General features: G+C 40.4%; 1 protein-coding gene across 1 annotated transcript in view; it reads right to left on the bottom strand.

The window, feature by feature from the left end:
• Positions 1-13,954, bottom strand: part of LOC131983031 (disintegrin and metalloproteinase domain-containing protein 11-like) — a 42,240-nt gene that overhangs the window by 24,210 nt on the left and 4,076 nt on the right. The window contains exons 3-9 of the mRNA XM_059347604.1: positions 13,376-13,452; positions 12,940-13,006; positions 9,582-9,664; positions 9,419-9,482; positions 8,839-8,899; positions 8,424-8,605; positions 5,147-5,218 (exon numbers count right to left, since the gene is read on the bottom strand). Coding sequence (XP_059203587.1) covers positions 5,147-5,218; positions 8,424-8,605; positions 8,839-8,899; positions 9,419-9,482; positions 9,582-9,664; positions 12,940-13,006; positions 13,376-13,452 — 606 coding nt within the window. The remainder of the gene's footprint in view (positions 1-5,146; positions 5,219-8,423; positions 8,606-8,838; positions 8,900-9,418; positions 9,483-9,581; positions 9,665-12,939; positions 13,007-13,375; positions 13,453-13,954) is intronic.

Genomic DNA, 13,954 nt, shown 5'->3' with positions numbered 1-13,954 from the left:
ATTCAGACACACCAATGTGGAGATATGCAACACTTTGTGTTTTGTGTTGATAATAGCGCCACCTGCAGGAAGTTGTTACTTAATAACTTGAGTATTCTTTGGGTAATCAAAATTCTTTTAATAACTTTTTGTCATGAGGGTCCAGGGATGCTGTGTGCAAAGTTTGGTGCAAAACGATGAAATTGCCTAGGAGGAGTTCGAAAAAGTAGGTTTGCGACATTTTGCGAATTTGCGAAAAAAAACGGTAGGCGAAAATGGGCGTGGCCTATATCACGAGATTCAGCACAACTCAGTGAACGCGTGGATATACGTTTTTTGAATGTGCGATAAAGTATGTGGGAGTTATTAGCCAAAACGCGCTTTCCTTTATTATAGCGCCACCTAGTGGTGGAAATTCAGGATGACAATAGATTATAAAATTTTTCGCCAGGTGTGACTTATATTCAAAGTCTCATGAGTTTTGGGGTATGTTCAGGCAGTGAAATATGCGATCATTTGGGTACGAGAATAATAAAAAAAAAAATAAATAATCATTCGAAATACAATAGGGACCTCGCAGGTCGTTGCCTGCTCGGGCCCTAATAAAAATAAATAATCATTCGAAATACAATAGGGACCTCGCAGGTCGTTGCCTGCTCGGGCCCTAATAATCATTCGAAATACAATAGGGACCTCGCAGGTCGTTGCCTGCTCGGGCCCTAAAAAGAATAATCATTCGAAATACAATAGGGACCTCGCAGGTCGTTGCCTGCTCGGGCCCTAATAATAATAATAATATATATAATTAAGTCTTATGGTCTGGGCACAGTGGCACTTATTAAATTAAACTGCCGCCAGAGCGCCACCTAGGGGCCGATCAATAAAACCTTCAAGGGTTATCCTCAGGAGGGCATTGACAATAAGTATATCAAGTTTGGTGTTAATCCGACCAACGGATGTGGAGATATAAAATACTTCAATTTAAAGAGCGCCACCTAGTGTTTATCGCACAAAATTTTGCAGCGAGCCTCAAGGGCTCATGGGGAAGTAGTAACCTGAGTTTCATGTCATTCAGACACACCAATGTGGAGATATGCAACACTTTGTGTTTTGTGTTGAAAATAGCGCCACCTGCAGGAAGTTGTTATTAAATAACTTGAGTATTCTTTGGGTAATCAAAATTCTTTTAATAACTTTTTGTCATGAGGGTCCATAGATGCTGTGTGCAAAGTTTGGTGCAAAACGATGAAATTGCCTAGGAGGAGTTCGAAAAAGTAGGTTTGCGACATTTCGCGAATTTGCGAAAAAAAACGGTAGGCGAAAATGGGAGTGGCCTATATCACGAGATTCAGCACAACTCAGTGAACGCGTGGATATAAGTTTTTTGAATGTGCGATAAAGTATGTGGAAGTTATTAGCCTAAACGCACTTTCCTTTATTATAGCGCCACCTAGTGGTGGAAATTCAGGATGACAATAGATTATAAAATTTTTCACCATGTGTGACTTATATTTAAAGTTTCATGAGTTTTGGGGTATGTTCAGGCAGTGAAATATGCAATCATTTGGGAAGAAGAATAATAATAAAAAAAAAAATAATAATAAATAATCATTCGAAATACAATAGGGACCTCGCAGGTCGTTGCCTGCTCGGGCCCTAATAAATAATCATTCGAAATACAATAGGGACCTCGCAGGTCGTTGCCTGCTCGGGCCCTAATAAAAATAAACTAGGACTGCGCGCAGTACTGAACGGGCCCTCGCAGAGTGGAGCCGTCGGGGGAGGCGCCATCAGGGGAGGGCACATAGGACGCGGCGCTTTTGGCTCAGTCCCTATGCGTACCAAATTGCGTGTCTCCTACCACTGTGCTTGTGGTAGGTGTAAAACATGTTACTTCCTGTAGCCAGCAGGGGGCGCTATGACTGTCTGTGAAAATGGACACGTGGGTGTGTTCAGGGCTGGACTCTAATCACGTGTGTGAAATTTGGGACAGATTGGACAATGTATGGTCAAGTTATACAGTCTCGTGTGTTATGGCGAGACGCCATATTTTGCCGCCATGCCACGCCCACATAGTGTGACGGTCGGTAAAGATTTATACAACGTTTGATCCCTAAGGCCTTGTGATGGTACTGACCAAGTTTGAAGTCCATGGGGTGAAATCTGTCTGAGGAGTTATGTAAAGTATGCAACGTGGTAATTTTATGAAAGGGGGCGTGGATAAAGCATAAGGGGCGGGGCTTTATGAAATATTGTTATGTAGAAGTGTTAAGGGCTGGACTCTGATGAAGCATGAGAAGTTTGGACCCGATGGGACAAAGAATGGAGAAGTTATAACAATCTCGTGTTTTATGGCGAGACGCCATATTTTGCCGCCATGCCACGCCCACATAGTGTGACCGACGGTAAAGATTTATACAACTTTTGATCCCAAAGGCCTTGTGATGGTACTGACCAAGTTTGAAGTCAATTGGATAAAATCTGTAGGAGGAGTTCGTTAAGGTATGCGACCTGGAAATGGCCAAAAACGATGACAAGTGCGATATTCAATCCAAGATGGCCGTCTTCCTGTACGTTTTCGAGTATGGGTTCTTGAGGCTTTTTGGTGCGTCTTCCCATGATACACGTATGTACCAAATTTTGTGTGTCTACGTGAAAAAAACCTATATTGTGAGGATATTTTGAAAATTTCAAGGGGGCGCTACTGAGTCATTTTGCAAGGTCCATTCCCGCGAATACCAGAATACGTAAATTTCAAATCTGATTCATGTATATTCCAAATTTGGTGACTTTTTGAATATGATAAAGCCCCCAAAAAGGCAATTCATTTGGGAGAAGAATAATAATAATAATAATAATAATAATAACTAGGACTGCAAGCAGTACTGAACGGGCCCTCGCAGAGTGGAGCCGTCGGAGGAGGGCACGTCGGGGGAGGGCACGTCGGGGGAGGCCACATCGGGCGTGGCAATGTGGGCTCAGTCCCTATGCGTCCCAAATGGCGTGTCTCCTACCACTGTGCTTGGGGTAGGTGTAAAACATAATACTTGCTGTAGCCAGCAGGGGGCGCTATGACTGTGTGTCAATATTGACATGTGGGTGTGTCCAGGGCTGGCCTCTCATCATGTGTGAGAAATTTGGGACAGATTGGACAATGTATGGTCAAGTTATACAGTCTCGTGTTTCATGGCGAGACGCCATATTTTGGCGCCATGCCACGCCCACATAGTGTGACTGTCGGTAAAGATTTTTATAACTTTTGATCCCAAAGGCCTCGTGATGGTACTGACCAAGTTTGAAGTCAATTGGATAAAATTTGTTGGAGGAGTTTGTTAAAGTATGCGAGCTGGAAATGGGCAAAAACGATGAGAAGTGCGATATTCAATCCAAGATGGCCGACTTCCTGTATGTTTTCGGGTATGGGTCCAAGAGGCTTTTTGGTGTGTCTCCACATGATTAATGTGTGTACCAAATTTCGTGTCTCTACGTGAAGCCTACTGCGAGGGCTAGGCATAAAAGTTGTTACTTCCTGTTGCCAGCGGGGGGCGCTATGACTGTGTGTCAATATTGACATGTGGGTGTATTCAGAGGTGGACCCTTATCACGTGTAAGAATTTTGGGCCAGATGAGACAATGTGTGGTGAAGTTATACAGTCTCGTGTGTTATGGCGAGACGCCATATTTTGCCGCCATGCCACGCCCACATAGTGTGACCGTCGGTAAAAATTTATACAACTTTTGATCCCAATGGCCTTGTGATGCTACTGACCAAGTTTGAAGTCAATGGGATGAAATCTGTTGGAGGAGTTATGTAAAGTATGCAAGGTGGTCATGTGATGAAAGGGGGCGTGGATATAGCATAAGGGGCGGGGCTTTATGAAATTTTGTCATTTAGAAGTGTTAAGGGCTGGACTCTGATGAAGCATTAGAAGTTTGGAGCAGATTGGACAAAGAAAGGGAAAGTTATGATGATCTCGTGTTTTATGGCGAGACGCCATATTTTGCCGCCATGCCACGCCCACATAGTGTGACCGTCGGTGAAGCTTTATACAACTTTTGATCCCAAAGGCCTTGTGATGGTACTGACCAAATGTGAAGTCGATCGGGTGAAATCTGTAGTACAAGTTTGTTAAAGTATGCATGGTGGAAATGGGCCAAAACAGCAGGAAACGCCATTTTCGATCCAAGATGGCCGACTTCCTGTACGTTTTAGGGTATGAGTTCTTGAGACTTTTTGGTGCGTCTTGCCATGATACATGTATGTACCAAATTTCATGCTGATACGACATGCCTGTGCGAGGGGCTGAATTTTCTTGACTTTCAAGGGGGCGCTGTTGAGTCATTTTGCCACGGCCATTCCCGCGAATACCAGAATACGAAAATTTCACGGGAGATTGACGTATATTCCAAAAATTAGGAGTTTTTGAATATGATAAAGCCCCCAAAAAGGCGATTGATTACCCGGAAAAATAATAATAAGAATAGACGGACCAATTTCAATAGGGTCCTCGCACCGTTAGTGCTCGGTCCCTAATAATAAAAAACGGACCAATTACAATAGGGTCCTTGCACCGTTAGTGCTCGGTCCCTAATAATCATTCGAAATACAATAGGGACCTCGCAGGTCGTTGCCTGCTCGGGCCCTAATTATAGTGAAAATGTCGTTTTGTGTTTGTGTTTTCGTCTTTGTCAACTTTTTTCATACGTAAATCTTTTTGGTCGATATGAAATCTATTTCATCTATGTGGTTTTATGACTTAAACAATGACTTAAATAAACTTGTTGGGGCTGAGATGGATAAGCCGAAGGAAATAAAGGCAACATTTATTGTGGCTTTTTTAAATCTCGCACCCAACAAATACCCCATTACAAAAAAAAGCACTAAAACTAATAAAAACTAAACCAAAACTAAGCATTTTCCAAAAAATACTAAAACTATTTAAAACTAACAAACTCACTCTAAAAACAAATTAAAACTAACTAAATATGAAAACAAAACGAAATTAAAACTCAAACTAATGAAAAATCCCAAACTATTATAATCTTGATTAGGAATAAATCATTTGCAAATGTGGAAATACGCACACACACTTTTATGACAGGTGGTGGTGTGTGTATGCAGAGTTTAGCAGTAGGGGGATTATAATCCTTCAAACAAAGCTCTCACCGCATCCGCCATGTTGACCACTGCTTTGGCAAAGTTCTTGGTTTGGCTGCTAGATCGACGCAGCTGTACAAACTGTGGAGACACAGAGAAACACAGATGGTGTAAGAGATGGATCACATTCACTCTCTCACACATAAACACACACATATACATGTTTATACACTGTAAAAAAGTCTGTAGACTTTACGGTGAAAAACTGCTAAAACCATGTAAAAGATGAAAAATGATAAATGGGTTAATTCAGTTTCAGTAACAATGAAACACCATAAATGTAAATATCAGCCAAAACAGTTTTTACAGTTTAAAAGAAAAGCAAAACACACATTACTCAACTGTAAAATACATGGGCACCGTGTTTTTAACAAAGATATACTGTTATATATATATATATATATATATATATATATATACACAAGAAATCCCTGTAATTTTTGCATTTATTTATTATTTATATTTTATTATAAATACTTTTTCTCACTGTTAAATGTACTAAACACCATATCTCTACAAACAAAAATATACTGTAATATTTAATGGTAAAATCTTTCATTTATAAAGTATTTTCTTGTCAATTATATGGCAGAACAGCGTTTCTTTTGACAGAATTTTTTTATTTTTTTTAAGGTAAATATGGAATAAAATGGCAATCTTAAATGTGAAATCAACAGTGCTAATATCCTTTTACCATAATATTAGAAAAAGTTGCACCGTATTTATTACGGTAAAGTTCTGGCAACCACAGCTGCCAGTTTTTTACTGTAAAAACAACAGGGTTTTTTTTACAGTGTACTTCTATACTACAGATCATGGCATAAGGCATAAACTTATAGGAATGTTTTACTAATTTATTTCCATGAATTAATTTATAAATACTTGTAATGTACTTTTGTTACACCTATGCTATATTTCACTGTACTCCTTTAAGGCCAGTTGTAACAGCTACAGTATGCAGCAAAACATATTTTAGAAAAAAAATCTGTATCAATTTAAATGTATGCTATATTTGCAATACTTTCACTACTTGCCTTGTCCTTTTAGATGGGGGACTAACACTGCTCTATGGTCTTGTCAAAAGCAACCAGACTCCATTGACAAAACAATAAATTTACCTCTTAGAGCACAGAGGTTGCTGGTCTACTGTTGCCTCAGATAGATAGATACCTTATTGTCCTTTTCAGGAAATTTGTTTTCGCAGCCTGTACTTCGAACATATATACACACATAAGCATAGGATACATAATATTCAGGCGGCTTAGGACCAGATTTGGGAAGAAAGGGGACACGTCGGACAAAAGCACCAAATTTTTTCCACATGCTCTCTATCACTTTAGGTTTCAATTTTTGGTAGGAGCCACTTCATCAAGATTGCAGATCGTAGATGGCAGCCATATAAAATCTATGAGAACCAATATATCTTCTAAGCCACTTAGAAGGTCAATCTGGGTGTCAAAATATACATTTTCTGGGTCAAAGAATCATTTAAAGCTACTGAGAATATCACTAGATGATCAAATAGATATGTTCATTTTGGCCATGTATTTACATAATTATTAGATTCCAAACATTTTCAGCTCAGGATTCCCTGCTGCAGCACTTGAAGCGAGTTGCCTACCAGTCTGGGTGAAAATGAACATTTCTATTTGATCAAATAATCATCTAGTGATATTCTCAACAGCTTTAAATGATTCTTTGACCCAGAAAATATAGATTTTGACACCAAGATTGACCTTCTGAGTGGCTTGGAAGATGTATTGGTTCTCATAGACTTTATATGGGTGCCATCTCGGATCGGCCATCTTGATGAAGTGGCTCCTACCAAAAATTGAAACCTATGGTGATAGAGAGCACGTGGAAAAAATTTGGTGCTTTTGTCCAGCGTGTCCCCTTTATTTAGCTAAGCCGCCTGACTATAAAGACACCACGACACAACAGAAATATACACTAAATCCACCACATTTGTCCCATTTAACCCTCCAGCATAGCACCCCCTCCGGTGGTTACCAGGGTGCTGTGTTTAAAGCTGACACAGCAGAAGGTACAAAACTTCTGCTATAGCGAGCAAGTTGTGGCGAGCCCAAGCAGGCGGTTACTTTTTTTTCTTTTTGTGTGACTTAAGTGTGTTTTGAAGGGTCGGTTCAGATTCACCAAATTCACACAATAACACACACAAACTTAACGACCTAGGCAGCGGTACAGCAGCAACTCCTGTGTTCAGCGAGGTAAAATTCCTGTTCTTGTCAATGGAGTCTGTTGGCTGTGAAAAGAGCATAGATTCTAGCTTCAGTTCCCCCTTGCATAGTCTGACAGCAAGGTAAAGCAATGCAAATATTTTAAATATAGAGTACATTAAACTGATAGTGATTTTTAGGTGACTAAAATACATTCTGTTGTTCCCCCTTTTCACAGCAGAACATTGTTGAGCTTCTCATACTGCTGCTTGCTTCTCAAAACCTGGGGCGTGCCGAACGCCTCATACAACTCCATTAAAAAAAAAAAAAAGAACTATCCCTTTAATACAGGGGCGTCAAACTCAAATACACAATGGGCCAAAATTTTAAACTTGAATAAAATTGAACAAATAAACCTTTTAATATATACCAAACATGTTTTGCTTTAACATTAAATATGGAACCAGCAACGCTTATAAACATACAATATATAACTAAATAGTGCAGACATGCAAATCAAATTTCAAATAGGCTAAAAAACACATCAATGTTATTAATTTATTAAATAAAAATTAAATAAAAATCGTATACCTCTTTTCTATTTGCATCCTTCTGATTTAAATATCCAAATAAACTTTTTCAACAGGTTAATAAATTCTGCCTTTCTTTCTCCATTTTTGGGAAGGGGTAGCTCGGAGACAGCCCTAGCTTGAGGTTGCTATGACGACTGTCACAGAGGAGCGTTTCTGGGTCCTGTCCTGATTGACGCGCCAAAACAACAGCAGGGCATTGTGGGATTTGTAGTATTAGCGGTAAATGCGCTGTATAATACCGGCGGGTCAGCTTTTATAGTACAATAATAATATAATAATTTGGTATTGCCTCGCGGGCCAAATAAAATTACACTGTGGGCCAAATTTGGACCCGCGGGCCAGAGTTTGACACCCCTGCTTTAATACATGCATGATCAAACTAGGCTGATGCTTATCCACACAAACTATGCTGGTAGATCAAGGCACTGATGGACAGCCTCTATAATCTGGACAACAAAGACTACCACCGCAAATGTAACAAATGTATTTTCTAAGCAAAAAGGACTTTTAACTCACCATTTCGTTGTCGTTGACCACCATCAACTCAATATATTTGGTCTCAGTCTGCACAGAGGGCTTGCGAACATATCTCTTGGATCGCCTCAGGCCCCCAGACACCTGCTGCTCACTCACTGGGTCCGGTCTGTCGTCATCACCATCACCTCCTCTGCTATCCCACTCACTGTCCTCTGTACAGTCTGTACACAGAGAAGCAGAGCTGCAGGCACTTAGAGCAAGATCATTGTGTGCTGTGCAAATGTTAATCAATTTCAGTGAAAACAGTCCAGTTCCAAGATCCAAAAAGCTGTGATTGTGATTATCACCTCGTCAGATCTGATTTAAAATTAAATTATCACCTTCTTCATTGATGAGAACTCCTATTTTATTCCTAGCCAACTATAAATACGCAACTTTAAATGCACTCATGTACCTGGGCAGTGCGAGGAAAGTCTGATGTCAGGCATCCTGCGGATCAAGTGAGCACCATTGTCCTATAAAGGAACCAGTTGACATAAGACACATTAAGACCTAAAGACAACAAAAACAGCATCCCAACTCACAAAAATGCATTAGGCATCAATACAATAACAAATAATAGCCTGGTTCATTACATACTGTCTATGCGCTTTATGTGTTTTTTATGCACACTGTTCATTGCACCTTATTTGTTTCATAGCATTTTTTCTGCACTGGAATTCTATTCTACTCCTTAATACATATATACAATTTATTGTATTTTTATATTTTATTGCTTGAAGTATGCCTAGGTTGTTCTTTTTATTTAATTGTGTTGTCATTGTGTGTAATGCTGCTGCTACGCTGTAATTTCCCAGCTTGGGATAAATAAAGTCCATCCATCCATCCATCCATCCATCCATCCATCCATCCATCCATCCATCCATCCATCCATCCATCCATCCATCCATCCATCCATCCATCCATCCATCCATCCATCCATCCATCCATCCATCCATCCATCCATCCACAATTCTACTCCTCTGACTATTTACCTGATTGCTCCCATTGTGAAGGGGCTCAATCCCATAAGAGAAGAAGCCGTCAGAGAACATGCCGCTAAGGACCAAAAACAACGGGGAGACAGTGAGATGCAGAGTTTAAGTTAATTAAGCAAAATTAACTAAATATGTGTGCAGAGAAATAAACCAGGCTCACCACAGGCCGTGGCAGGTGGAGAGAGCTGCCCAGGAGTCTGGTAAACCTCGTAACCTCCCCTGGTAGTAGCAGTGCTCCCCTCCCTGTGGACGCAACACACAACTGTTCTTAACAGGCTCTCTGTTATACTTCATTGGGCATCGTAATAGGTCAGCTCTGAGGAAAAACCTCTCAACTTCTGCATATGTGACTCCCCTCTCCATAGTTCCCCACTATCGCATTTATGGCACAGTTTGTGACCTACTTGTATCCTGTGTTCTAATCCACTCTATTCTGCTTCACTGCCAATAGAGGTGGAGGGAGACCCTTGACAAGGAGCTCTTCAATAAATCAACACTCTTGTTGACCAAACAGTTAGATTTGAGAATTTAGCATTGAACAGTAGGCATGCTGCAACTAAAAAAACAACAAGATAAGGGTAAAAAAGGAACTGTGATTTGCTGTTTCCTGTCCTCATAACAACCTTTACTACTACGACAGAGCCCTGGCTCTTTTTCTCCAACTAACACTCCCTGAAAAGTGGGTGCGCTGTTTCTTGAGGACATAGCGGGGGAAATGATTCACCAGGAAAGGTGAGAGAAGTGAGAAGCACTGGTTCAACTGGATCAAATTGAGTTCAGCAGGGTGTCTCAGCCTTGCCACAACAGCTCAGCCAAACAACGGCTTTAGTGCTTCGAGGGGAAACAAAAGCATTTTGACGACGGAGATCGGTCCGGTGACGTGCTGCATCACACCTGCCTGCATCACGTAAGGCCTCGGCCCTGCTGAGCCTCAATCTGGCCTGACTACGGGTCTCCATCCTCGCCCCTGTGTGCCTGCTCTCCCTCCCGCCGCTCTGGGAAAAAACCAATTGTCTATGAACACACATACACCCCCAAAATTACTCCTCCCGGCTCCAAAGCTCATCTTCCCTTTGTATTAACTGGCATTTTACTCCTCATTTTACCTCCTCCTCCTGCTCTCGACGGCTCCACTCTTCCCTCCCTCTCGCTCTTCTTTCATTCTCTCGGCTGCCAAGAACTTAATGACACTTCTGAGCTAACTGGTTGCTATGGAAACGGGCTTGTGATTGGTCAGGAGAACCGAGGGAGAGTTTGGAACGATTGCGGGTGGGGACGTGGAGTGCTGGCTGGCTGGCTGGCTGGCTGGCTGGCTGGGTGGGTGGGTGACTGCTCTTGGGGGCAGTGAGTGGCACATTTATAGGGAAAAACATTAGCTGTCCCTTCTGGCTAGCAGAATGCAGTGGCATTCCTCTGGTCTTTCCCGACCAACGTGCTTCGCATTAGATGTCAACGCTTTCATCCGTTTTCCTGTTATCTCTTAATTCTTCCTCTGAGCTCGTGCTTTAAACATCACAACCGCTCGCTGCCTTTATTCTCAACTGTCTGAGAAAGGCCACAGCAGAGAGGCACGCGTGCACACCGCTGACAGGAAAAACCCTCATATGCAGAGCACGGGAACATAGATCCTCTTAACAGTTACATGGCAACCTACTTTTGAAGCAGAGAGCACACAATGCTCTTTCTATAAATAGATAAAATGGAAGGATGATATCAAACTGTGTACAATTGCAATAAAACATCAACATAACTTAACATAAGAACCCATGGTGACACCCTTGTAACAAACACTTTAAATCTTCTAGAATCTAAGAATAAACCCATTTAACACTTCTAACCCATTAATAGGGTGCCCTGTGTTGCATTTAACTTGTTCTGACCATATTTCCTGTCACAATTTTGATATATGTTATGGAGATGCAAACAAAAAGGCAAATGGTTATTTATGTTTTTATAATTATTAATTTGTTACTTAAAAACAAAACTGAAAAATAATTTGTTGTTAAACAGCACTATTAATGTCACATTTTTTATATATGTTGTGGAGATGCAAAGAAAAAGTCAAATTTATGCTTCTGTAGGCAGAAAATGTGTCTAGTTTATTTATTTTAAAATAAGAAATATTATGAACATAATTACCATAAACGCCCAATGTAACATACATATGTCACATCACAGATCTTTGACATTTAGGGGTAGTATTTTTTTTAAAACATCATAAATGTGTTCTATGTGGTCCACTTGGTCTGTGGTATATCCCCCATAATGTTCCTTTAAACATATTTTGGTCTGGGTTCTTATGGGTTAAGATCAGCCTTAAAAGATAAAAAAAAACACATGTTTTGTTTCTGAAATGAGACTATAATGAAACAGAACTGCATTAGATTACCTGAAATACATTTAAGGCATAGGGCTTCTTGAGGAAGCCATATACAAACACATTTCCTCTTTCTTGTGATTGTATCCCTGATTTGCTCTTATTTCACTGATACCCATTAATTTTTCTTATCTTGTTTGTCTAACACAATGAAACGCATTAGGGATTATTATAGAGCTTCAATTCATTTTTTAATACATTTAATCCCACAATTTGTTGCGATTATTTGCCATGGATCTTATGAATGAAGTCTTAAGACTGTAGCTAGTAATAATGGATATTTGTCTGTAAAGAGGAGACTCAAGGGTACCTATAGAACTGTAAAAACCCATTTTTCATTGAGATATCTTGAGGTAAGAAATTTAACTAACTTTGCATTATTCTCACCACTTCCTTACAAGATATCACGAGATGGTTGGTACCGATGGATTCCTCAGTTTATATAACATCTATCTCTATCTCTGTTTTTATAGCACACAACAGCCTGGAATATTTATTTTGTGTTCATTTATTTAAAACATGTTAAATATTTCAAATTAATCTCAAAAAATTACATCACTTATTATTCTATATATTATAGATTGTTCTACTTATATATCACATTATCAAATGTGATTTTTCTGTATGACTAGTACTGACACTGGGAAAAAAAAATCATGTTTACTTTGTTTAAGTCATAAAATAGTTTTTCAGTTTCACCCCTTAGAGTTCTTACAGCCTTATTTTTGTGGCCTCTCTTGAATTATGAGGGTAACTTGAGTAACAGATTATAATTAGAGGGGACTCAACATTCAGCACACCTGGGTGGGAGTACAGTAGAGTTGTTAAGAGTGTTTGTTGCATCTGGAGTTGACTTCAGAAAACAGAAAATAAAAAGAATGTCCCTGCATTAGTCCCTTAATTTTACATAATGAGCTCTACCGACAAACTGCAACTGACAAACAAAACTTAAAATTAATTCTAAGATTCACTGTCGCCAGTGTAAAATGTGACAAAGTCTCAGTTTCTGCAGCCAAAGAACTGAATGCTGCACCGCCACTCCGGTCATCTCATTATTATGCAGCCTTCTTTGTGCCAAAAGACAAGTTCACTCACTAAAATCCTGTCAGAACACATCCACACTCCACGCAAACAGTCTTACCACTGACTGTGAGGGTCTGCCATCCTGGTTAAAGTGCCGTTCCACATATTCTGAGGACAGGAGGTGACTGTGAAGAGAGGAGAGACGCCATGAAGACCTCTGACAGCATTATCTCTATCACCATGTTATCAAAATGGTCTTATCAAGGGAATGTCCCACCTCTTACTCTCCACTCAAATGCATTTCACAAAAAAATAAGCGAACATATTAACATGCGGTTTTAATCAGTGGAACCTCATAAACATGCAGCAGTGTGTGTGTCTGTGTGGCACATTGGTATTCCCCATCTTGTCATGTAACATAATAGAGGCGCTAAGTGCATTTGCTTAAGTGCTGGGAAATGCAAATGAGAACAGCTGCAGTGAATTAAGAGCACCCACTGATACAAGTGTGAACAAAAAGACCGATCTGATGATTTTTGTAGGGAAATACTAACTGATTCAGCTCCAGGTCCAGGATGAAGGTGTGTCCAAAGGCTTCCACTTGAAAACAGCTCTGGGCCAAGTGAACAGGCTGAAAAAACCCACAGTGACAGAGACAGATTTCATAGTTGATAAATCAAAGTGTAACAAAACAATGCGGTTAAGTGTGTCACTCTGTTAAAAGCCACAGAGTGATGGTGAAAAAGTGCCATGAATAATTCAACAGAATCAATAGTGTGTACGCTCTAAAAGCAACCCCGGCAGCTGAAATATTATGATTGATAAAGTCTCCATTGATCGACATTGGCTCTGGAGAGCAATGGTTGTTCAAGAGCTAGTTTTCGTGATGGAGATGGATGGAGAGGGAGGAGGTGGAAGGAGGGGAAGAGGAGGAGAAAACTTTACTGGCTATGTGCAGCAATGCTGTGCCAATGCCCCTGATGGACAGCTGCCAGAGCTGAGGAGGTGAAGAGACAGCAGGGCAAGGAGAGAGAGAGATTTACTGCAGACTAAACAGTGTCTCTTCAGCAGCTCTGACTGTGCCAGCGTGGCTTTGATCTCAGTCTGGAGGAACCAGGCTGCAGTGAATCACC

Source organism: Centropristis striata, chromosome 13, assembly GCF_030273125.1.
Source record: "Centropristis striata isolate RG_2023a ecotype Rhode Island chromosome 13, C.striata_1.0, whole genome shotgun sequence".
NCBI classification, from domain to species: domain Eukaryota; kingdom Metazoa; phylum Chordata; class Actinopteri; order Perciformes; family Serranidae; genus Centropristis; species Centropristis striata.
This window is presented reverse-complemented; position numbering and strand designations above follow the sequence as displayed.